General features: G+C 43.4%; 1 protein-coding gene across 1 annotated transcript in view; it reads right to left on the bottom strand.

Moving 5' to 3' along the window:
• Window positions 1-25120, bottom strand: part of PHF20 (PHD finger protein 20) — a 134548-nt gene that overhangs the window by 107563 nt on the left and 1865 nt on the right. Inside the window, exons 2-3 of the mRNA XM_065891881.1 lie at window positions 24347-24833; window positions 6786-6901 (exon numbers count right to left, since the gene is read on the bottom strand). Of these exons, the coding sequence (XP_065747953.1) occupies window positions 6786-6868 (83 nt within the window). The 5' untranslated portion in view covers window positions 6869-6901; window positions 24347-24833. The remainder of the gene's footprint in view (window positions 1-6785; window positions 6902-24346; window positions 24834-25120) is intronic.

Here is a 25120-nt window from a genome sequence, read left to right as displayed (position 1 = left end):
TTATAGCTCTACAAAAGTTCTTTAAAAATAAACATTTTGGGGGCTTCCCTGGTGGCGCAGTGGTTGACAGTCTGCCTGCTGATGCAGGGGACACGGGTTCGTGCCCCGGTCTGGGAAGATCCCACATGCCGCGGAGCGGCTGAGCCTGCGCGCCCGGAGCCTGTGCTCCACAACAGTGAGAGGCCCGCGTACCGCAAAAAAAATAAAAATAAATTTAAAAAAAATAAACATTTTGGGGACTTCCCTGGTGACCCAGTGGGTAAGACTCCAGGCTCCCAATGCGGGGGGCCTGGGTTCGATCCCTGGTCAGGGAACTAGATTCCACATGCATGCCGAAACTAAGATGTCACGTGACACAACTAAGACCCGGCACAGCCTAAAGAAGGAAATATTTTAAAAAATAAACATTTTTAAGGAGTAGTATCTTTTCTCTCTTCTTAATTCAATGTCTTACAACTGTAAACTGCCATAAAAATCATTATCAAAAAAGTTTTTTAAAATTCCAGGGCCTACCACTGGCTGCTGAGTGGAAAAGAGCCTGATGAGGAGGAGTCCAGAAGGACGCAGGAGACCAGTTAGGCAGCCACTGCCAGGGTTCACAAGATCCACAATGGGAGCCTGGACCACAGTAGGAGGGTGAAGGTGGCAGCCAGTGTCGGAGTCAGGATAGATTCTGCAGGTGGATCTGACAGGATGAGCTGATGTCCTAGGTGATGGAACGGAAGAGAGGAGCCAAGGAGGCTCCAAGGGGCCTCTAAAGGTTTTGCCTGTTGGGTTCTGTATAACTTGTCTGTTTTTATCTTTTACTCAAAATCATCATCATCCAGAACCTAGAAGCAGTGACCCCTCAGTAGCAAGGGACGTACCTAGAGCCCAGATCTCAGCATCTAATACCATTTTCCAATAAAAGAAACCAAGGCTCTTTGGAGAAACAGCTGATTCTCAGACTAGGGAAGGAAATATACACAAGATGAGCCTGGGATATTTTGTAGTGCCAGAAATAAGGAAGTGTTAAACACAAAATTATGATGGGAGTACATCAAAAGGACAAAAGAGCCAAATGAAAGCGCTCCCAATATAAAAACAGGAGCAACAAAATAAATAAAGTAGTACTGGATTATACCCAAAGTCTAAAATAAATGTCTGAGTCCATACTGATATAAATAAAATCATCAAAAACAAGGAAAATCTAAAAACTAATACAGGACTTCCCTGGTGGTGCAGTGGTTAAGAATTCGCCTACCAATGCAGGGGACACGGGTTTGAGCCCTGGTCTGGGAAGATCCCACATGCCGCGGAGCAACTAAGCCCGTGTGCCACAACTACTGAGCCTGCGCTCTAGAGCCTGCAAGCCACAGCTACTGAGCCCGCATGCCCCAACTACTGAAGCCCACGTGCCTAGAGCCCGTGCTCCGCAACAAGAGAAGCCACTGCAATGAGAAGCCCACGCACTGCAACGAAGAGTAGCCCCCACTCGCTGCAACTAGAGAAGAGCCCGCGTGCAGCAACAAAGATCCAATGCAGCCAGAAAGGAAGGAAGGAAGGAAGGAAGGGAGGGAGGGAAGGGAGGGAAGGGAGGGAGGGGGACGAGAGAGAGAGAGAGAGAGAGAGAGAGAGAGAGAAAGAAGAGAAAAGAAGAGAAGAGAAGAGAGAAGGAAAGGAAGGAAGGAAGGAAGAAAGGAAGAAGAAAGAAAGAAAAATACTGGGTGTACATACAGATGGGAACTCTCTGTATTTTCTTTGGAATTTTTCTGTAAATCTAAAACTATTCTAAGGTAAAAAGCTTACTGAAGCTTATCAGAAAAACTTCATGACCACCAACTTCCAGTGGACCTTAGTAGCACTTGAGGGCACCAGCAATCCTACCACATTTCTCACATCCTATCCCTCTTCACTCTCCTAAATGGTATTGCATACCTTATCTTCTTTCCTCAAACCCAAGACCAAGATCTCAGCTGAAGATTTTACTTATTTCACTTAAAAATTAAAAACAATCAAAAAGAATTCCCACTGCTGGTGGGAATGTAAAATAGTACAGCTGCTGTGGAAAACAGTTTGCAGTTCCTCATAAGCTTAAACAGGCTAATTACCATATGACCCATCAATTTCACTCTTAGGTAGATATCCAAGGTAGATATCCAAGAGATATGAAAACAGAGGTGCACACTCAAACTCATACACAAATGCTCATAACAGCATTATTCACAATAGCCAAAAAGCGAAAATGATACAAATATTTATCAACTGATGAATGGATAAACAAAATGTGGTATATCCATATATGGAATATTATTCATCCATGAGAAAGAATGTTGATATATGCTATAACACAAATGAATGTTGAAAATACCATGTTAAGTGAAAGAAGCCAGTCACAAAGGAACATGTATTATTTGATTTGGTTTCTATGAAACGCCCACAACAGGCAAATCTACAGAGACAGAAAGTATATTAGTGGTTGCCTAGGGCTGGAGAGAACCAAGGGAAGTGACTGCTAGTAGATATGAGGTTTCTTTTTGGGGTGATGAAAATGTTCTGGAATCAGAGAGTGGTTATGGTTGTACAACTTCGTGAATATACTAAAAACCACTGATTTGTATGCTTTAAAGGAGTGAATGGTATGTAAATTATATCTCAATTTTAAAAATAAAAACTAAAAAAGAGGGAAACAAAAGAATCCCTAAGGGCTGGCAAAGATACAGAGCAACTGGGACTCTCATACTTTGCTGGTGGAAATGCAAAATGGAACAGCCACACTGGAAAACAGTTCAGCAGTTTCTCATCAAGTCAAACACACACTTAACATATGACCCAGCAATCGCACCTTGATATTTATCCAAGAGAAATGAAAACTTACGTTCTCACAAAACCTGTATTCATGTTCATTCATATTCACCAAAAACTGGAAACAATTCATTTCTTCAAACAGGTAAATAGATAAACTATACATCCATACGATTTAATTCTACTCAGCAATAAAAGGAACTACTGATTCACACAAAAATATGGATGAACCTCAAAAGCACTGTAAGTGAAAGAAGCCAAACTTAAAAGGCTACATATTGCATGACTCCATTTATATGACATTCTGGAAAAGGCAAAACTATATGGACAGAGGACGGATCAGTAGGTGACAAGGGCTGGAGGCTGCAGGAGAGGCTGACTACAAATGAACACAAGTCAATTTTGTGGGGTGATAAAAATGCTACATTTTGATTATGGTGGTGCATGCATGAATGACTGTACGAGTCTGGCAAACTTCATGGAATTGTACGCTGAAAAGAGTGAATTTTACTGTTTGTAAATCATACCTCAATTTAAAAATACAAAAAAACACATGCTCCCATCACCAACTCTACAAGTAAACCTTCATCTCTACCTATATACCCAGTTTCCCTCTTCCCCTTATAATAAATGAACTATCTGCTCCTATCAATGGCCAATTCCTCCCACTTTGCACCACACCACAGTTCCTTCTCTCCTGTTTTCCTTGAATGCATGCCAATCAGGGATTTTGTCCCCACTGCTCCATTAAAACAATTCTTGTCAAGGTCATCCACAACCTTGATGTAACCAAGTCAACAGTCACTCAATCCTCATTTTATGTGACCTACCAGCATCACAAGATTGAAGTGATTACTCCCTGCTTCTACTTTTTTTTTTTTTTTTTGTGGTACGCGGGCCTCTCACTGTTGTGGCCTCTCCCGTCACGGAGCACAGGCTCCGGACGCACAGGCTCAGCGGCCACGGCTCACAGGCCCAGCTGCTCCGTGGCATGTGGGATCTTCCCGGACCAGGGCATGAACCCGTGTCCCCTGCATCGGCAGGCGGACTCTCAACCACTGCACCACCAGGGAAGCCCTACTCCCTGCTTCTTGAAACACCTTTTCCACTTGTATTCTAGAGCAGGGGTTATGTCCCCCCCCACCCCTCCCCCGCCCTGTTACCCTCCGCAGCCTGTTAGGAACCGGGCTGCACAGCAGGAGGTGAGTGGCAGACTGGCGAGTGAAGCTTTATCTGCCGCTCCCCATTGCTCCCATTACCACCTGAACCATCGCTCCCTCCCCCACCCGGGTCTGTGGAAAAATTGTCTGCCACGAAACCGGTCCCTGGTGCCAAAAAGGTTGGGGACCGCTGCTCTAGACACCTCCATGGATTTCCTCCTGCCTCAACGGTCACTCCTTCCCAGTTTCTTTTGCTGGTTCCTCTTCATCTGCTAACATCTAGACACTGGAAGGCACCAGGGCTCAATCCTCCTTTTTATCTATATTGACTCCCTAAATCAGCACTGTCCAATGGAACCTTCTCAGTGGAAATTTTCTATGTCTCCATTCTCCAATACAGTAGCCACTAGCCACTGAGCGCTGGAAATGTGCCTAGAGTGACTAAGGAACTGAATTAATTTTATGTAAATAGCTACTTGTGGCTAGTGGCTACTTTTTTGGACAGTGCAGCCCTAGAAAGCTCATCCAGTCTCATGGCCTTAAATCCCATATACTTACAAAAGAAACATCTGGTAAAGAACTGTTATCCAAAGTATACGAAGAACTCTTAAAACTCAACAATAAGAATAGAACCAACAAAAAAAGCAACAACCAACCAATTAAAAGATGGACAAAAGACCTTAACAGACACCTCACCAAAGAAATATACAGATGGCAAATAAGTATATGAAAATATATTCGACATATTTCAATAGAGAATCGCAAATTCAAATAACAATATACCTATTTTAATGGCCAAAACCCAAAACACGGACAACACCAAATACTGTCAAGGATGTGGAACAACATGTACTCTCATTCCTAGGTGGTAGAAATGCCAAATGGTACAGCCACTTTGAAAGACAATTTGGTAGTTTCTTGTAGAATTAAACATACTTGTACCATATGATCCAGTAATCACACTCTTTAGTATTTACCCAAATGAGTTGAAAAGTTATGTCCACATAGAAACTTGCACACAGGACCTCCCTGGTGGTTCAGTGGTTAAGAATCCACCTGCCAATGCAGGGGACACAGGTTTGAGCCCTGGTCCAGGAAGATCCCACATGCTGTGGAGCAACTAAGCCCATGCACCACAACTAATGAGCCTGCACTCTAGAGCCCATGGCCACAACTACTGAGCCCACACGCCTAGAGCCCATGCTCCACAACAAGAGAAGCCACTGCAATGAGAAGCCCACACACCGCAATGAAGAGTAGCCTCTCCGCAACTAGAGAAAGCCCACATGCAGGGGATGTCACTTTGGGTATTTAAAAAAAATTCCTACAAGTGGTCTCATTGTTTGTTTCTCTCCTGTATTTCATGTTTTTGTGATTTACCCATATTGATATGACATCCTCGTTGCCTCTAAGGAATGCAGGAGGGGAATTTGAGTTGGGAAGAGTATAAAAGGTACTTCCATTATACCAGAAACGTTTTATGTCCTTTATTTTTTTAAATATAAGTAAAATAGAAGTGTTAATATTCAGTAATTCCAAGTGATAAGTACACAGATTATTTTATAGTTAGCTGTACTTTTAAACTTTTTCTATATTTTATTTTTTTCCCCCAAATTTAAAAACAATTCTTTCTTTTGATTAAGCTGCCTTAAAAAAATACTGAGGGGCTTCCCTGGTGGTGCAGGGGTTGAGAGTCCGCCTGCCGATGCAGGGGACACGGGTTCGTGCCCCGGTCTGGGAAGATCCCACATGCCACGGAGCGGCTGGGCCCGTGAGCCATGGCCGCTGAGCCTGCGCGTCCCGGAGCCTGTGCTCCCTAATGGGAGAGGCCACAGCAGTGAGAGGCCCGCATACTGCAAAAAAAATAAAAATAAAAAATACTGAGGGACCAAAAAAGGGAAATAATTACAGAAATACAAACAGCCTAAAAACAACTAGGTGTTCAAAGTGTCTCTAATTTTTATATCAAATCTCTCAGCCCCAAAAGGCAGCAGAGACACTTTCTACCCCAGGCATTTCCCCTGCTTCCCTTCCCATCTTCTCTTTCTACACCCCAGGAGCTGGTCAGCCTATTTTGAGATAACCCTCAAGAGCACTATACTCTTCCTTATGAAAATTCACAGAAAGGTTTGAGTTCTGAAACTCCCACTTTCACCTTAAGCATTAACAAATGACTAAATCCTAGGATATCCTCAACAACAACCATCATTTTACAGTTTATAAGGCCTTTTCCAACATATCCTGTTATTTGATTCTCAGAAAAAAGTCTGTGAGGTCAATATTACTAGTACCCACATTTATAGAGGAAGCTGATGCTCAAAGTGGTTAATTACCAGCCAGAGGTCACAAGTCAATGACAAATTCGGGACTACAACCTCTTAGCCTCTGAATCTAATCATCCCTAAAATGTGATGACTGAGTTTCAACTGTACAACAACACATCCAGAAAATAGGACTTGTTCACAACACACAAGCTGCTCCAACCTAACCCCTTTTCTTCATTCTTCCATCCCTGATCTTTCAGACAGGCAGCCAAGAACAAGAGAGCTGCCACTATTAATCTTCCCTTCCCTGCAGCCACTCCTGCTTCTTCTTCCCATAACTCCTTCAGATGAACAGGCAGAGAAGGGAAACAAATATAACAGGATGGTCCCCTTGACACAGGGATCCCAGCAGCAAAGACAAAGGACATTCCACAGCTCTAGACTTAAGTCTCCTTCCACCTTCCAAGAGTCAAGGAGCAGGAAGACACTACAGAAAAGCCCAGGCTACCCCTCTTTATCAGTGCTGGCAAAAGTCCTTTACTGAAGGGATTTAATTAACAGAAAAATGTAAAAGTACCAGTTTTTTAATCGGTCCCGGGCTTCCAACTGGGCTCCCACTTCAAAGCTGATTCCTCGTCTGTTAGGTGGATGCTTTGTCATTTTCAGTCATCAACGGGGGCTGCCTTTATTCTCCTGAAAAAGCCAATTAAAATTTATGAAACTTAGGCAAAGTCTGCCCAGAGTGGAGTAACACTCACTACACAGAAAAGACAAACAGGCATTATTCAAAATACAAAGCTCCAGGAAACCCTGTCAGCGCCCTCCTTTACTCCTGCCCTCATCCTAACACAGGTGTGTCCTCCACTGTTCCTCCTTCTCTATTATGCAGCATCCTGTAGTCTCTGGAACTGTAAGCAGACCCTCCCTCAACACTGTTTACCAAGAATTCACCTATAAGGGGCACCTCTCAGAACACCAAAAAAACAATCACTCTCAGAACTAAATTTAATCATTTGCTGAAGTATGCAACAAATACCTGCTGAGAGATTATTTAGGAAAACAGTCATCAAGACCAAAAGAGACACAGTTCCTGGCCTCATAAAGCCTCCAGTCTACTGGGGGAAAACAAAAATGTAGCCAGTAAACAGACAAATGACTTAACTGCAAGCTGTAACTGCTATGAATTTTAAGTGCTACAAAGGAAGCGAACAAAATCTGAATGCTGATTTCTGGCCCTACTTTTGGAAGGCTGGACAAGAAAGATCTATTTATTCATTCTTTGATCTATTTATATATTTTTTGATTTATTTATATTTCTACCCATTCTTGAGTACATTCTGACAATTTATTGATATATTTTCCCAATTCTTTATCGAGCCTTTTGGTACTGGAATTGGTGGTCATTTTCTATATGAGCAAAATTTATCTTTAGGGGCTACTGGTGGTTCTGATGGAGATGTAGCCATTCTGAGCTCTTGGGGCACTTGAGCAGGTGACCTCCATAGAGCAAGGCTAGCCCTGAGTAAATTCTCTTCCACTGAACTTTGGAACCCAACAGCCTGCACTGCCAGGGCAGTATCTGCCTCATACCAGGAGGGCAATCTTTGCAATGGATGAATGAGGAATAATCACAAAAGTGGGACCTCACGGGAATTCCCTGGCCATCCAGTTGTTAGGACTCGGAGCTTTCTTTCACTGCCCTGGGCCCGGGTTCAAACGAAGATCCTGCAGGCCGTGCAGTGTGACCAAAAAAATTAAAAATGGAAAAAAAAAAAAAAACACAAAACTGGGTCCTCACATCTAATGTGTAATACCATCAGATTTTCTTGCAATATATTACACGAAAAACCAGGATGTAAAATTACACCCCTTTGAGCTCAAATAAAACTTCATGTGCATTAAAAAAAAAAAAAACAGGAAGAAAAAAAAAGGTTGTAAGTGATCTTTTCCTCTTAAACAGTTTCCTAAACTTATTGTTTTCCATAATGGAAATTTTCCATAAGAAAAAATATATGTAATGTAAAGGATGAGCTATCCATTACATTAAACAACTCATTCCGAAGGGCTGATATTGGAGAACGCACAAAGCAAATCAGACCAAGAAAGGAATGGTTGACAGTTGTAACTAAGGAATCTGAAACCTAATAAACTGAAAAGCTACGTCAAATAAGGGTATTTGGATTATATGGACCCTAGCAAAGGGAGAGTCAGAGATTTGACTCGCTATACTTCACACTCTCCAGGAAAATGAGATATGAATCTGACGTAAGTAAATCCAATCAGTAGAAGAGTCTTCACTTTGACTTAGGAGCAACACCACCTCAAATTATCTTTTTATTTTTGACTTCATGTATACCAAGTAATAGTCTCACCTCTCAGATTATATGAAAAGGTGAAGCCAGACAAGAATAAAGACAGAGTGGCACTCAAAACTCACCAGAGCAGGGCCTCCCTGGTGGCGCAGTGGTTAGGAACCCGCCTGCCAATGCAGGGGATGTGGGTTCAAGCCCTGGTCCGGGAAGATCCCACATGCTGAGGAGTAACTAAGCCCATGCACCACAACTACTGAGCGCCCGTGCCACAACTACTGAAGCCCACGCAGCTAGAGCCAGTGCTCCACAACAAGAGAAGCCACCACAATGAGAAGCCCGTGCACTGCAAAGAAGAGTAGCCCCTGCTCGCCATAACTACAGAAAAGCCTGCGTGAAGCAACGAAGACCCAGTGCAGCCAAAAATAAATAAATAAATTCTTTTTAAAATTCAAAAAAAAACCTCACCAGAGCAGCTGGTATTTATCAGACTTCATGCAGGGAGACAGCTCCCTTTTATAGATGTCATGTAATATAGTGGAATGTAACAGGATTAAGTGCTTAGCCTTTAATCCTCAGCCCCACCCTTTATTAGCTGAATGAATTTGGGTAAATTACTTAAGCCCTCTGAATTTGTTTCCCCTCCCTAAAATGGGGATGGTGATAATAGTACCTATCTCCAGGCAGTGGGTGTGAAAACTAAATGAGATAATCCATTTAAGGAACACTGGTACGAAGTAAGGACTATATAGTTTGTAGCTACTAATACTTCTATTATCACAAATGAAGAAATTAGGTTTAAAGTAATTGGGCTAAGGTTCAGGTGCTAAGTGACCAGCCCCAGAACAAAAGCCGAGGTCTGCTTGATTTCTGAATTAATTCTTTTACCACACAACTTCCCTAGGATGCCTTCCATTAAAGTACAGGAGTGTGGGAACAAGGCAGTGAATGAAAATGAGCAAATTATTCTTAATGGCTCAAGAAAACCAATTCCTCCTGAGGCTGAATTGTCGAAGGTCTTCCTTATCATGAACTGAAACCTGTTTCACTGTAACTCTGACCCACTTATTTGTTTTATTTATTTATTTGTTTTATTTATTTATGGCTGCGTTGTGCAGGGAGTGGGGGCTACTCTTCGTTGCAGTGCGTGGGCTTCTCATTGCGGTGGCTTCTTCTTCTTGTTGCAGAGCATGTTAGGCACACAGGCTTCAGTAGTTTCGGGACACAGGCTCAGTAGTTGTGGCATGCTGGCTCCAGAGCGCAGGCTCAGTCGCTGTGGTGCACAGGCTTAGTTGCTCCGCGGCATGTGGGATCTTCCCGGACCAGGGATCGAACCCGCGTCCCCTGCATTGACAGGCGGATTCTTAACCACTGTGCCACTAGGGAAGTCCCTGAGCCACTTACTTGAAGCTTCACTCTCTGTTACCACACAGTACAAGACTAAGGACTAATGTGGCTTTTATGACCCATGCCCAAATCTTCCCTCCACTCCTCTGGGGACAGCAGAGTTTGTTTTTAAATTTCACATTTATTCATTCAACAAACCATTAGTGAGCACAGTCAGTAAGGCACTGTGCTGGAAATCAGGAATCAGAAATCCAACTCAGTTGCAGCTCCAGTCCACCCAGGAAGACAAACACAAATATGAGAAGAGATGAAGGAGCTCTAACAAAGGGCAAGGTGAGGGACAATCACCGCAAAGTCTCAATTTAATTTCGCAAATCTACTGAAGAATAAAAAAGAGTTCAAGACAGAAGCAGGAATTAAAAAGATTACATAAGAAGTACGTTTTTACTCCTAAATTTAGGGTTTTTTTTTAATTTTTTAAAATTTATGTTATTTATTTTTGGCTGCATTGGGTCTTCGTTGCTTCACATTTAGTTTTAAACACAAATTTTTCTCAAGAGGCAAGAGGGCTAAGACTCTGTAGCTTTTAACTTACCCATTCTTCAGGGCCTTAGTTTTTTTCTACCAAAAAGCTCTAGCTTCCAGAATAGGAAAAGGAAATATGTTTAGTAAGGACATCCAGAAAAACTATGAGAAAAAATCTGATGCAATCTGTATTCACAAATGATTCCACTTAAAGACCTTGGCAGGACTTCAAACTACTCCTTTACATTCAAATTTCCCTACAGGGAATTCCCTGGTGGTCCAGTGGTTAGGACTCCACGCTTCCACTGCATGGGGCATGGGTTCGATCCCTGTAGGGAACTAAGATCCCGCAAGCTACGGAGCATGGCAAAAAAAAGATTTTTTTTTTAAACAAGTTTTCCTACAATGTGAGCTCACTGCTACACAGGAGACAGAGAGCCCAGTTTATTTCCTTAAATACAGTATTTGCAGTCAATGCCCCTGTATCAATGACAATGAAAACTTTAAATGTACACTGTGTAACACAGTTTAAAGGGCACTTTCACAAACAACAAACTGGGAGAAAATAACTGCAACACATACGACCAAAGGGCTAACTTCCTTTATTAACAAAGAGTGCATACAAACGAAGAACGAAAAAAGTTAAACAACTCACTTATGGGCAAAGCATATGGGCTTCCCTGGTGGCGCTGTGGTTAAGAATCTGCCTGCCAATGCAGGGGACATGGATTCGATCCCTGGTCCAGGAATATCCCACATGCCATGGAGGAACTGAGCCTGTGCACCACAACTACTGAGCCTGTGCTCTAGAGCCCACAAGCCACAACTACTGAGCCCGCGTGCTACAACTACTGAAGCCTGTGCACCTAGAGCCTGTGCTCCACAACAAGAGAAGCCATCACAATGAGAAGCCAGCGCACCACTACAAAGGGTAGCCCCCGCTTGCCGCAACTAGAGAAAGCCCGTGTGCAGCAACGAAGACCCAATGCAGCCAAAAATAAATAAATAAATTTATTTATTTTTAAATGGGCAAAGTGTAAGAACTGGCAGGTTCCCAGGGAAGGGGGAGGTTTGGGGGGGGCGGGGAAAATATAAAGGTCTAATAAGCATGTGATATTATATTATCCACATGACCTCACCCTAAATTAAAGGAAATGCAAATCAAAATAACAATTTTTCAATTCTCAGACTAAAAATTTCAAGGTAAAATACCCAGTGTCTTCAGGGATGAGGAAAAAATGACGCTTATACACTGTTGGTAGAAGCATAAATTGGAAAATCTTTTCTAGAGGCAACTTGGTGCTATCTACAAAAATGCAAATACCTGCAACCCAGCAGTCCCCATTGCCAGTAACTTATCTGACAGATACATCCCCCAAAGTCTGCCAAATTACCTGTAAGGATGAACAATATAGTTTCATAATTTCTGCAGCTAAAATGTCCATTAAAAAAGAGGGCTAGTTAAATGAATTATGGCCATCTATATAATGGAATGTTGTACATCTATTAAAAGGAAAAATGGCTGGGCTTCTCTGGTGGTGCAGTGGTTAAGAATCTGCCTGCCAATGCAGGGGTCACAGGTTCGAGCCCTGGTCCGGGAAGATCCCACATGCCACAGAGCAACTAGGTCCATGTGCCACAACTACTGAGCCTGCGCTCTAGAGCCTGTGAGCCACAACTACTGAAACCCGTGTGCCTAGAGCCCATGCTCTGAAACAAGAGGAGCCACCACAGTAAGATGCCTGCGCACCGCAATGAAAGACTAGCCCCTGCTCGCCGCAACTAGAGAAAGCCTGCGCACAGCAACAAAGACCCAACACAGACAAAAATTAATTAATTAATTAATTATTTTTTTTTTTAATGGCAATCTGTAGATGCTGATATGGAGCCATCTACAAGATACACTGTCAAATAAAATAGGCATGGTGTAGAGGCCTGTGTCTGGTATTATCTCTTTAATGCAAACAGATCTATTATAGTATATGCATAAAATTATTTTTTGGAAGGAAGAAAACAACTGTTTTAAGTAGTTCCCTTAATGAAAGGAATAGAGCATGAAAATTTAACTTCTCATTCTTTACCCTTCTGTGTTGTTAGAACTTTTTAACCTTAAGAATGTACTTCTGGGGCTTCCCTGGTGGCTCAGCGGTTAAGAATCTGCCTGCCAATGCGAGGGACACGGGTTCGAGCCCTGGTCCAGGAAGATCTGACATGCCACAGAGAAACTAAGCCCGTGCGCCACAACTACTGAGCCTGCGCTCTACAGTCCACACGCCACAATTACTGAAGCCCACACACCTAGAGCCTGTGCTCCACAACAAAAAGAAGCCACCACAATAAGACTGCTCACCACAACTAGAGAAAGCCCACGCGCAGCAACGAAGACCCAACGCAGCCATAAATAAATAAATAAAATACATTAAAAAATAAGAATGTACTTCTTTGTTTTTACTTTAATTGTCAGCAGGGATTATCTAGTTGGTAAGATTTTAATTTTGAATTACTTCTTTATATTTTTTCATATTTTTAAAAACTAGATTATTTAAATATGTAAAAGGCCTTCATCCTTAAACTATTTTCTGGACCTACACAACTGCCAAATGATGTAGTTAGAACTAAACGTAATATTCCCACTGTACAGAAAGGAAATCGAGGTGCAGAGGGGCTAACTGCTTTCAAGGTCCTCCAAGGCAGGAGACATGTCTCCTATCACAGGGAACAGGATTTTCCCAGAGGTAGACAAACCACTTCTTGAAGGCCCTTCCTCTTTCCCTTACCAAAGTCCATGCTATGCTTATACTCATGCCTTTAGACATAAACATAGTTTGAATACAGGAAGATGAAGCAACTGGGTGCTTTTCAAATGTTGTGACAGAATTATTACACCATTATATAGCAAGCAGAAATATTTAATCTTTCAGAAAGGACAACACCTAAGCCGTGAGAAAATTGGAACACTTGAACCACTGCCTGAGGCCCTGACCATGGCCATCATTTTATACTTCAATCTGGAAAAAAGGAACAAGCTGTAAAACTGCTCCTACACTTGGAGTCAGTAATTTCAATCGGAAGGACACAGTCCAGGATAAAAATAAATCATTTGTGAAAACGAGAAAAAAACAATAGCTCTTTACATACGATGCTGGGGAAGCTAGATATAACTTGCATGTTTAATAATAAGGAAGGGACTTCCTTGGTGGCACAGTAGTTAAGAATCCACCTGCCAACGCAGGGGACACAGGTTCAATCCCTGGTCCAGGAAGATCCCACGTGCTGCGGAGCAACTAAGCCTGTGTGCCACAACTACTGAGTCTGCGCTCTAGAGCCCACGAGCCCAAACTACTGAAGCCCGCATGCCTAGAGCCAGTGCTCCACAACAACAGTAGCTACGGCAATGAGAAGCCCGCGCACTACAATGAAGAGTAGCCCCCACTTGCCGCAACTAGAGAAAGCCCCCGCGCAGCAACAAAGACTCAACACAACCAAAAAAATAAATAAAATTTTTAAAAATATTAAAAGTAGGGGCTTCCCTGGTGGCACAGTGGTTGGGAGTCTTCCTGCCGATGCAGGGGATGCGGGTTCGTGCCCCAGTCCGGGAGGATCCCACATGCCGCCGAGCGGCGGGGCCCGTGAGCCGTGGCTGCTGGGCCTGCGCGTCCGGAGCCTGTGCTCCACGACGGGAGAGGCCGCAACAGTGAGGGGCCTGTGTACCGCCAAATAATAGTAATAATAATAGTAAGAGAATATTTAAATAAAACCTAATGTAGTAGGACTACACTTTAAGCTCCATTAGGGAAAGGAATGACTAATACTCAACAGATGCCTAATAAATGAAATAAAGAATGTTTACTCATTCTTTATTTATGATGATGTGAACCAACCTTACAAAAGGAGAGTAGAACAAGACCTACGTAAGAAACACTGACAATAGTAATAACTAATTCTACAAATGTTAAGTCATGTAATCCTTACAACCACCACAGAAATAAGTACTATTATTAATCCTCATTGTAAAGATAAAACAGAGAGGAACAGAGAAAAGTGAGGGACACCCTAGGACACCCATATAGAAAGGGGCTGAGCCAGGATTTGAATCTAGGCCCTGCAGCTCCAGATTCTCAACCACTACCACACGTTAGTCTATGAGCTACATCTTTGGATTCTCTTTCTTAACTCATCAAATGAGGATTAATGGCCCCTATCTCGGGTGCTAAAAGGAAAAGATTTGCAGAACTTCTGTAGCGGTCCAGAGGTTAAGACCGTGCTTCCACTGCAGGGAGTGTGGGTTCGATTCCTGGTCAGGGAACTAAGATCCCACAAGCTGCGCAGCGTAGACAAAAAAAAAAAAAGAAAGAAAGATTTGCAAAACCCCTATATGTCTAGCACAAAGTAGGTATTCAAAACACGGGAGCAGGGCTTCCCTGGTGGTGCAGTGGTTGAGAATCTGCTTGCCAGTGCAGGGGACACAGGTTCGAGCCCTGGTCTGGGAAGATCCCACATGCCGCGGAGCAACTAGGCCCGTGAGCCACAACTGCTGAGCCTGCGCATCTGGAGCCTGTGCTCCGCAACAAGAGAGGCCACGATAGTGAGAGGCCTGTGCACCGCGATGAAGAGTGGCCCCCGCTTGCCACAACTAGAGAAAGCCCTCTCACAGAAACGAAGGCCCAACACAGCAAAAATAAATTAATTAATTAATAAACTCCTACCCCCAACATCTTCTTTTAAAAAAAAAAAAAAACGGGAGCAGAATTTTCTGAATTCATAATGCATTTATATTTAATGTTGTACTGACATGGACTCGATTTTATTTTGGGAGAGGTTTAAGAGTACTGTAGCCATGGTAACTGGAGGTCCTGTCTCAGCAACTGCATTGTACTCGGGGACAGGTACTGAGGGCTCAAAGTAGCAAAGAATTTGTGATAGGTGGGCATGGAACAAGAGCTTTCAATGAGTCGGCTCTAGACCGGGTTAAGGGAAAATAAACTCTAGAAAGAATATCAACCACCAGAAACTACAGAACAGGCTTTACAATAATCTAATAGTGCTTACACCAGGCTTGAAATTCAACCTCCATTAAAGGGTGATGGTGCCTTTCAAACTGAGGGACACTGCAAGTGAAAGACCAGCTTAAATCTTTATGCCTCAGGCTTCCCTGGTGGCACAGTGGTTAAGAATCCTCCTGTCAATGCAGGGGACAGGGGTTCGAGCCCTGGTCCGGGAAGATCCCACATGCCACGGAGCAACTAAGCCCGTGCGCCACGACTACTAAGCCTGCGCTCTAGAGCCCACGAGCCACAACTACTGAAGCCCATGTGCCTAGAGACCATGCTCCACAACAAAAGAAGCCACCACAATGAGAAGCCTGCACACCGTAACCAAGAGTACTCCCGGCTCTCTGCAACTAGAGAAATCCCGTGAAGACCCAATGCAGCCATAAATAAATAAACAAACAAATAAATAAGTAAACCTACCTTTAAAATAAATAAATAAATGACAAGGAGATAGATAGATAACCTACCTTTAAAATAAATAAATGACAAGGAGACAACCATGTGAAGATCCAGAGGAAGAGGATTCTAGGTAGAGGGGAAGTCCTAAAGGCAAGGTGCCTCAGGAAGGAATGAGCTCCCCTCCCCTCACAGCCCTGAGCCTAGGAGGTGGAGATGCTCCCTGCAGCCCTCACCACTGTTACAGAAAAGCATAAACAATATCAGCAGGTCCAGTGACACCTATGTCTCACAGGACGAAGCTTCCAAGGGGACTCTGCCAAAGTTCTGTCTTGGAGGAAGGCCAGGGAGTACTTAGGGATGGGAGCAGACAGGTTGCAGACTCAGATTCTGGCGAACCCTGGCTCCACTCATTGCTGGCTAAGTGAAGATGAGAAAAATCACTGAGCCTCCCTCTGTTTGCCCATCTATAAAAGCAGATTAATAACCCCTACGTCCTGGGATTCTGAGGATAAGTGAGCTAACGGATGTCAAGTGCTTGGCACAGTACACACTAAATATTCAATACTGGTGATAAAATGGCTGTGTGATAGTAGTAGCACTAGCAAAAAGGACATCAGACACAAAGGATTACAGTCAATATTATTATGCAATATTAACAAATAGTATCCAATACAAAGAACATAAAAGAGCACATCTTTAGTCCTAGGGAAGTGACAAGTTGGTTCAAGTAGGAGCAAGGGCCCCTCCATCACTATCCTCTCCTCAACAACACAGAAAGAAGACTGGGTCTAAAGCCAACCATTACCACTCCTTCAGGCCCTTGCCCAAGTCACACTAAAGAGCTGAATTAGCCTCTTTCACTTGAGAGGGTAAGGAAGGAAACAACGGGAAGAGGGGAGGAAAGTAAGGAGGCAGGAAGAAAGAAAAAGGCCCCCAAAAAAAATTCCCTTACCCTCTTCCCAGATATTTGAAATACTTTCTCTAAGAGCCAGCCTTTTCCTTCCACAATTAAAATTCAGACAGACAGCAAACACAGGTTCATTCCGAATTACTGAGAATAAATTAAGTCAGTGGATCTTCCCAGAAACAATGGAAAGGGCCGAGTGCCCAGGCTTGACTCCAGAATATATTTGCTAAATGACCTTTGGCACATTACTCAACTTCACTGAGCTAATCATCTTATCCTCACAAGTTCCTTCTCCTTTTCTCCCCATCACAGTTTAAGACTCCAAGACTGGCCAACGTGCCAAGCTAGAAACATGGGCATCACCCTTGCATCTCACTCTCAGTCACCATTTTGTCACACCTACTTCTAGGTTTCTCCCATTGCCCAGTGGTTGCCCAGTTCAGGTCCCCATCAGTTCTAATCCGATTACTGCAACAACTCTCAATGGAGCTCAAAACCTCCAGCCACACCCTCCCCAGATCCAAATCAATATTGTCTTACAAACTGACTTCTGAGTGCTTATTTTATGACATACAGTATTCTGAGTTCTTTACATAAACATCGTCTCATTTAGCATCTACCCCACAGGTTTGTAATGAGGATTACTATTATTCCTGTTTCAGAGGTGCAAAAACTAAGGTTCAAAAAGTAAGCTGCCCAAATGACAAAGCTACCAAGTATTGGGACAAGGAGCTGAACCCAGGTAATCTTACTAGCCAACTACTGCACTGGGGCTACTCTTCATCAATGCTGCTACAGCAATATTTCTAAAGCACAAATCTGATCGTAAGACTCCTCTGTTTAAAACACTTCAGGTTATATGTCAATTATATCTTTAATGAAGAAAAAAAAAGCTCAGTAGTTCCCCTACAGAACAGACTTCAAACTACTAGTGCAGCATCAAGGCCATCAGTGCGCTAGCCATTATGACCAAACCAAACCGGGGGTTGTTAGAAACAGGAGATTACAAGGAGAGGAGCAAACAAGCTCAGCAGAGGGCCAGCGGCATATGGTGGTTATGAGCCAGAACTTCGAAATGGGACTGCCTGGGTTTGGACCCCAGCTCCACCATTTTCCAGATAACCTTGCACAAGTCATTTCCTTTCTGAGCCTCGGGCTCCTTATCTGTAAAATGGGGATAGTACCAGTACCTATTTCATACCTTCATACAGGTGCTGTGAAGATAAAAATTACTTAGCAGAGCCTAGCACACAATAAGCTCTCATGCCGCCCACAAATCAAGACTCCCTGCAGTGCTGCTTCCTCTGCCTGGTCCTTCAGACTGAGCTCAGCCATCAGCACCTCGCCAAGGGCGCTGGGCCAGGGCCCACTCCATTATTCGCCCATGGCAGCCTTGCCTGCCATCTGGACCACAACCCAGCACCCTACATTGAAATTGCCTGTTTCTGAGCCTATCTCTCCTCAGGCATTTAACTCCTCATACGCATCCCCAGCAACTAACAAGCAGCGCCCTTACTTGGCAGTCAGATGCTTGTTAAATGAGATAACCTCAGCTTCCTCATTGCCAAAAAAGGAAGAAAGATAGGAAAGAGACCTGTATCACCCACCTTAAGGGATGTAGGGATTCAAGGAGACAATCATATGGAGGCTCTTTGAAAAGTGCTATCCACAGGTAAATGTAGGAACTGTTATCACTCCATGGGGGAATGGGGAGGAAGGCAAAGCACAGGGAACGAGGCCCCTGGAGTCTAAGAAAAGCTGTGCTCGGTTTTCAGTCACAGGGAGGGCTCCAGTCTATAAATGGTGGAAGGCAGCTCTGGAGCGGGTTTGTGTGGGTTCCTCTTAGGGAAGGGAACCTTTTTTTAAATATACCTGACTAAACTGTTCTTACAGGATTCCTTAATTGAGACATCACTATATTACAAAGGAAAACAATTTGGAGATAGAGTCAATACCCCATGGGACCTCCAAAGACATTTTCCTAAATTACAACTGATTCACTGCCCATGGGGCTTTAAAGATAAAAAAAAATTATTTAAGTCAATTAATTACCTTATTCTTTAAGTATTAACTTTTGTTCCTGGTCTTTATTATTAACACCAGAAAGTGGCTAACTTTTACTGAGTTTTCACCACAGGCTAAATCCTTGACAAATATTTCATTCCCAACAATGCAGAGAAGTTGGCAGTATTATCCCATTTTACAGGAGGGAAAGGAGGCTTAGAGCAAATAACTTGCCAATGGTCACCTGGCTAGGAGGAAGAGCTAGGATTTGAGAAGCAGGACCTCCTCCCAAACCCACTCTATTTATTCTGCGTTTAAATGTAAGGCCTTTGAGGCAATTCCCTGGCAGTCCAGTGGTTAGGGGGCCCTGGGTTTGATCCCTGGTCCAGGAACTAAGATCCCGCAAGACGTGGCCAAAAAAATTAGAAAATTGAAAAAAATAAGGCCTTTGAACAACAAGGTCCTACTGTATAGCACAGAGAACTATATTCAGTATTCTATGACAAACCATAATGGAAAAGAATATTAAAAAAAGAATATACATATATATGTATAAATGAATCACTGCTGTACAGCAGAAATTAACACAACATTGTAAATCAACTATACTTCAATTATAAAAAACCACAATTAACATAGGGGATTTTACAAACATTTTGTAAGAGGAATAAAACAAAATAATGGTAACATATACTCAACTCTTCACAGTTCACCAAGTTTTAATAATCTTATAAATTAGATTTTCTTATTCCCATTTTATAGATTAGGAAATGGAGAGAAAAGGGTAACATTTACTGATACTTACAATGATAGATGTGAGGTAGTTATGATGATACTTGAGAAAGAAAACAGAGGTCCAGATATGTTAGAAACTTGCCATGCTGGAAGTCTGCCTCCAATGTCTGTGCTACAGGGAGGGTCCCAAGATGTTTGAGCCCCACGCCCAAGTGACATGTAGCCCCAACAGAGTGGCAGATGCTAGAATGCAAACTCGGGCATTCTGCCTGCAAATTCTGATCCTTCACCACCACATACCACGCAGCCTGGACATGAAAGGTGGCCTCTTAAACTATCTTGCCTTTCTGAATTGCAGATGTATAATTCTCATATAGATCACAGTATGACCGACGTCCTACTCATCAAAGCACTTTGGACAGCATTCACCACTCCATGAGACTTAGAGACTGTCAAGCAGACCAAACCAGCCACGCACCGGGGCCTCAAGAAGGGGAGAAATGGGCTTCCCTGGTGGCAAAGTGGTTGAGAGTCCGCCTGCTGATGCAGAGGACGTGGGTTCGTGCCCCGGTCTGGGAAGACCCCACATGCCGCGGAGCGGCTGGGCCCGTGAGCCATGGCCGCTGAGCCTGCGCGTCCGGAGCCTGTGCTCCGCAACGGGAGAGGTCACAACAGTGAAAGGTCCGCGTACCAAAAAAAAAAAAAAGGGGAGAAATGCAGCCTCAGCTGGGAGTTTGGTTTTTACAATTAAGAGATGTTTACATGGTCAGGAACAGAATCTGAGATGAGGTGGCAAGGCCACCTCTTCTCCCAACAGTGCCTCAGTCCTGCGTTCCAGGCTGCCACCTGTTTGATATTGTGACTAATGTGACTTATTCAAACCTTGAGGGAGAAAAGTAAGGCAGCTGTAGAGATGAGGATGTAAGGGCACCAGGCTTGCAGGCAAAGCAATCTGGGTCATTAGCCAAATGACCTTGGACAAATAAATTACTTAATCTCAGTTTTCCTGTCTATTAGATGAAGATAATGGATAAATTGTAAAGATTCAATAAGACCTAATAGAGTGCTCCAAACAATGCTAACTAAAATGCCCACATTTCCAGGCTAGGGTTCCACAACCTATAAATCCCAGCACCTGTATAAGCAAGGAAGGCACGTCAACACACCTAGCCATGTGCCTTTTCCACAGGAAAAAGAGACCTCTTGAAAATCAGGTCTCTACTAGGACAAGATGAGACCTCTTACATCATCTAAGATGCCTAGGAGTCAGTCTTTAAAATCTTAGGATTATGCTCCTGACAAGGGAAAAGCTCTTATCAAGTAAAACCATCATTTAAAATCCTTTCCCAGGTCCCTCCTCTTCTTCCTTCCCCTAAGTCCACTAATTCAGGAACCACCTCCCTTTCATACAACTGCCCTATTTATGTTTGGTGACTCATACCCAGCTGCTAAAATTTTACGGGATTTCTAAAAGCTCACCTCTCCCATTATTTGGCCAAAGAAAGCAAAGGACAGTTGATACCTAGCACAAGATCTAGTAAAGTTGTCACAGCATTATTACAAATCAAGGTTTCAATTTTCAACAGGTTACCCCAAAGTTAATCAATAACCTGTAAAGGTCAGTTGCTAAGATGAATTAAGACAGGGACAGCATCCTCCCTCTCCAAACTTACAATCTAACCAAGGAGGCTCTGACTAAACACACATTTTGGTTTAAAGTATGTTTATCAAAAAAAAAAAAAAAGACAAAAAAAAAGGTTTATCAAGAAACATGTAAACATCCCATCACTTCCTAGAAAGATGAGGAAGGGGGATTAGGTTATATACATCTTTGATCCCTGATTTCCAGGCAACATCAGCAGCTGCCCTTGAGAACAATCAGGTGCTCTCAAAGAATTGTTAGCTTTACTCACTGATGAAGTTATTTAAAATTTAAATTTCTTATCATTGTCCTTAGCAACTTCTTGTCAGGTTTTGTGGCTGAGTGTGTTCCTAGAAGGAAGAGCATTTAGAAGTAATTTTTAAATGAAGTTTGGGGACTTCCCTGGTGGCACAGTGGTTAAGAATCCGCCTGCCAATGCAGGGGACAGGGGTTCGATCCCTGGTCCGGGAAAATCCCACATGCTGCAGAGCAACTGGGCCCATGCGCCACAACTACTGAGCCCGCGCTCTAGAGCCTGCGAGCCACAACTACTGAAGCCCACATGCCTAGAGCCTGTGCTCTGCAGCAAGAGAAGCCACCGCAATAAGAAGCACACACACCGCAGGGAAGAGTAGCCCCCGCTCGCCACAACTAGAGAAAGCCCATGCGCAGCAACAAAGACCCAATGCAGCCAAAAATAAATAAATAAAGTAAATAAATTTGTTTTAAAAAAATGAAGTTTGAACTTAGGAAACACTTTCAAATTTGATAGGGTGTTTAAGCACCTTTAAAATCCAGGATGGGGCTTCCCTGGTGGCGCAGTGGTTGAGGGTCCGCCTGCCGATGCAGGGGACGCGGGTTCGTGCCCCGGTCCGGGAGGATCCTGCGTGCTGCGGAGCAGCTGGGCCCGTGAGCCATGGCCGCTGGGCCTGCGCGTCCGGAGCCTGTGCTCCGCAATGGGAGAGGCCACAACGGTGAGAGGCCCATGTACCGCAAAAAAAAAAAAAAAAAAAAAATCCAGGGTGAAGAACCAGCTAGCTGATTTCCTTGAGACCTTGAGACAAGATGGCTAAAAGCATTACATTCATTTTCCCCAAACTCCAGCAAAAGGCAAACTACCTGCTTCATTTTTAAATTTAATTCTACCTACTCTGCTAATTCAAAGCAAAAAACAAAGCTGGGGTGAGGAGGAGGGAAAAACATTTTTTAAATACACATCAGATAAGGGAACTTGCAAATAAACAAAATTGCATGTCAACTACAGACTCCCTCTTACTGATTCAGGGAAGTAGCTAATGTTGAATGGAGAATTCAAGGAGGACTTCTTTGAGAAGCTTAGACAGTTTTGAATGAAATAAAGCATGGAAATGGCAGAGGACACGGAGGCAGAAGAATGCTGAAGCTGGGTGTGAAGACAAGGTGGCTGCCTCGGCTAGAAAAGAGGCAGTGGCAGAAGTGACTCGGACATGGAAATGATTGGCAGCATGCCCAAAAGAGCACGTGAAGGAAATCAGATCTGCTACAAGCTCCCACAGACACTGGGTTTCTAAGCAAGGCACGAACAAAGGCTCAGAGCAGGGTAGACCTTGGAGATAATCAGCCCCTCACTTTACAAATGGGGAGAATGAGGTCCAGTAGTATTAAGTAACTTGCCTGAGGTCTCACAGTGAGTGGAAGAGCTGGGACTAGTGCCAAATCCAGATCAAATCCGTTACTGAAGAGGATCTATCTGACACTCATGTGAGGGATGGGGGGAAGGGAGAGGACCAGGACACAAAATAGTCTAGTCATTCAGGTTTGTCCTGATTAGGGCCCAGAATAGGATCATGCTGGGAAAAGTCCACGACAGGTGATAGAGCCAGGGAAATAGGTACAGATGACCTAAGACACTTAGAAAGGAAAAACCCACTAAGACTTAAAAATAGATGTGGATATAAAAGGAGAGAGCGCATCATAAGCCATGATTCCCACCAAAGAATAATGTCATATTCCCACCAGCATTCACCTTTGTGAAGCTCCATACAGAGACAAGTCAGTAGCTTCCATTCAGGGTCCAGGCACCTGCATCTCCCAGGCCCATTTCCAGGACCTAGAAAATCAAGAAGGACTCCTTGGAAATTCCAATACCTGTGACCCTGTTGACTTGGAGTATCTCAGAATCACTACCCATGGTAGGGTAATAGATGAGGAACCAGAGAGGCAAGCTGGCTGATTACTACATAGGAGTTACTAGAATGATTTTATGTCAAGAGTTATGTTTACCTTCAATCAAGAAATAGTTAAGCATTTATTTATTACATAAATTTGTTTATTTATTTGTTTTTGGCTGTGTTGGGTCTTCATTGCTGCGCACAGGCTTTCTCTAGTTGCAGCGAGCGGGGGCTACTTTTCGTTGCAGTGCACAGGCTTCTCATTGCAGTGGCTTCTCCTGATGCAGGGAACAGGCTCTAGGCATGCAGGCTTCAGTAGTTGTGGCGTGTGGGCTCAGTAGTTGTGGCACGCAGGCTCAGTAGTTGTGGCATGCAGGCTTAGTTGCTCAGCGGCATGTGGGATCTTCCCAGACCAGGGCTCGAACCCATGTCCCCTGCATTGGCAGGCGGATTCTTAACCATTGCGCCACCAGGGAAGTCCCAAGAAATAGTTAAGCATTTAAATTTGACAAAATACATAGGAATCAAACTCCTGGAGAAGTTCCAGCCGTGATTTTAAAAGTTTAATGCTAGAATAACTACAAATGAATATAAATAGTAGTCCTCCAAAGGGGACTTGTACAAACTCTAAGGAGTGCGCGTCTAGATAAAGAGAGAATGGAAAATAATGCCCCAGCTTAAAGCTAACCACCACCTTCCTATTTTCAAAGAGAAATCTTTAACTTTGTGCACAGAACCTAACTACTCAAAGTTTAGTTCAGTAATATTACCACCACCTGGGAATTAGAAAAGAATATACTCAGGCCCCACCCTAAACGTACTGGATTAGAATCAGCATTTTAGCAAGACACTCCCCACCCCAGGTGATTTATTTCCACATTCAAGTTTGAGCAGCACTGGTGCAGAATACTTTAAGGGTGGACTATATATATGGCACTACACAGATAGAGTACCAAACAGGCAAATAAGAGACCAAGTACCTGTTCACTTTCTGTATACCATATTTTATTAGGTACTGCTCAGATGCTCAGACAGACCTCCAATGCTTTTTAATGAATTTGGTACTTACTAATGACCACATGATATAAATGTGGGATCCATTTCACTTCCTGAAATAATACAGTTCTAGCATTTTCATGCACATGAAATTTAAAACAGCTTAGTTGTTCTGAAAATACAATAATGATTCATTTTATTCAAGTTCCAACACTGAGTTCAGAGCACTTCACCACAAGCCCCATTAATTCCTACAGGTTCCTAGGAGTATCATTAAATCCCCCAGCATCCCTAAGAAGCAGGTGCTTGGCAAACATCCAATCTTCAAATGAGATTCAGAAGGACGTGGTCCTGAAAATGCAGTATTTTTCTGCCTTGTCCTGCCAGGGTAGCTTCTCGGGCTCAAACTCTCTCCCGCACTGAGGCCTCATACAGCTGCACACTCAAGTACTTCCCGAAAGGGAGAAAGGTCAGAGGTGTCATTATCCCATAAGCACTTGAGATTCCAGCTGTGGAGAAATTAATCTGGTTCGTTCCCGCTGAGAAGCCCTGAGTAAGATCTGGAAAGACAGAGGGAAATACAAAAGAAAGAACCTACTGAGAGGCTCTTAGGAGAGGAGAGGTCTCAGACATTTGCAGATTTTAAGGAGGGGGTTGGGGGCAAGGCTTGGCAGATAACTGAGAGGATTACGGGGAGAGGTAAATATCCATCTCCCACTTCTCCCCCAGAAACAACAACAAAAAAAGAGTGACCAAGAGATTCCTCCAAATGACCTCCTTTCTTGATAAAAGGAAGGAAAAAAGCCAATGTAGGGAGGAAGCGTATGAGTTGGAAGCAAGACTGAAG

This window comes from Phocoena phocoena, chromosome 15 (assembly GCF_963924675.1).
Source record: "Phocoena phocoena chromosome 15, mPhoPho1.1, whole genome shotgun sequence".
NCBI lineage: Eukaryota > Metazoa > Chordata > Mammalia > Artiodactyla > Phocoenidae > Phocoena > Phocoena phocoena.
The sequence above is the reverse complement of the archived record's forward strand: the minus strand, read 5'-3'. Positions and strand labels throughout refer to the sequence as shown.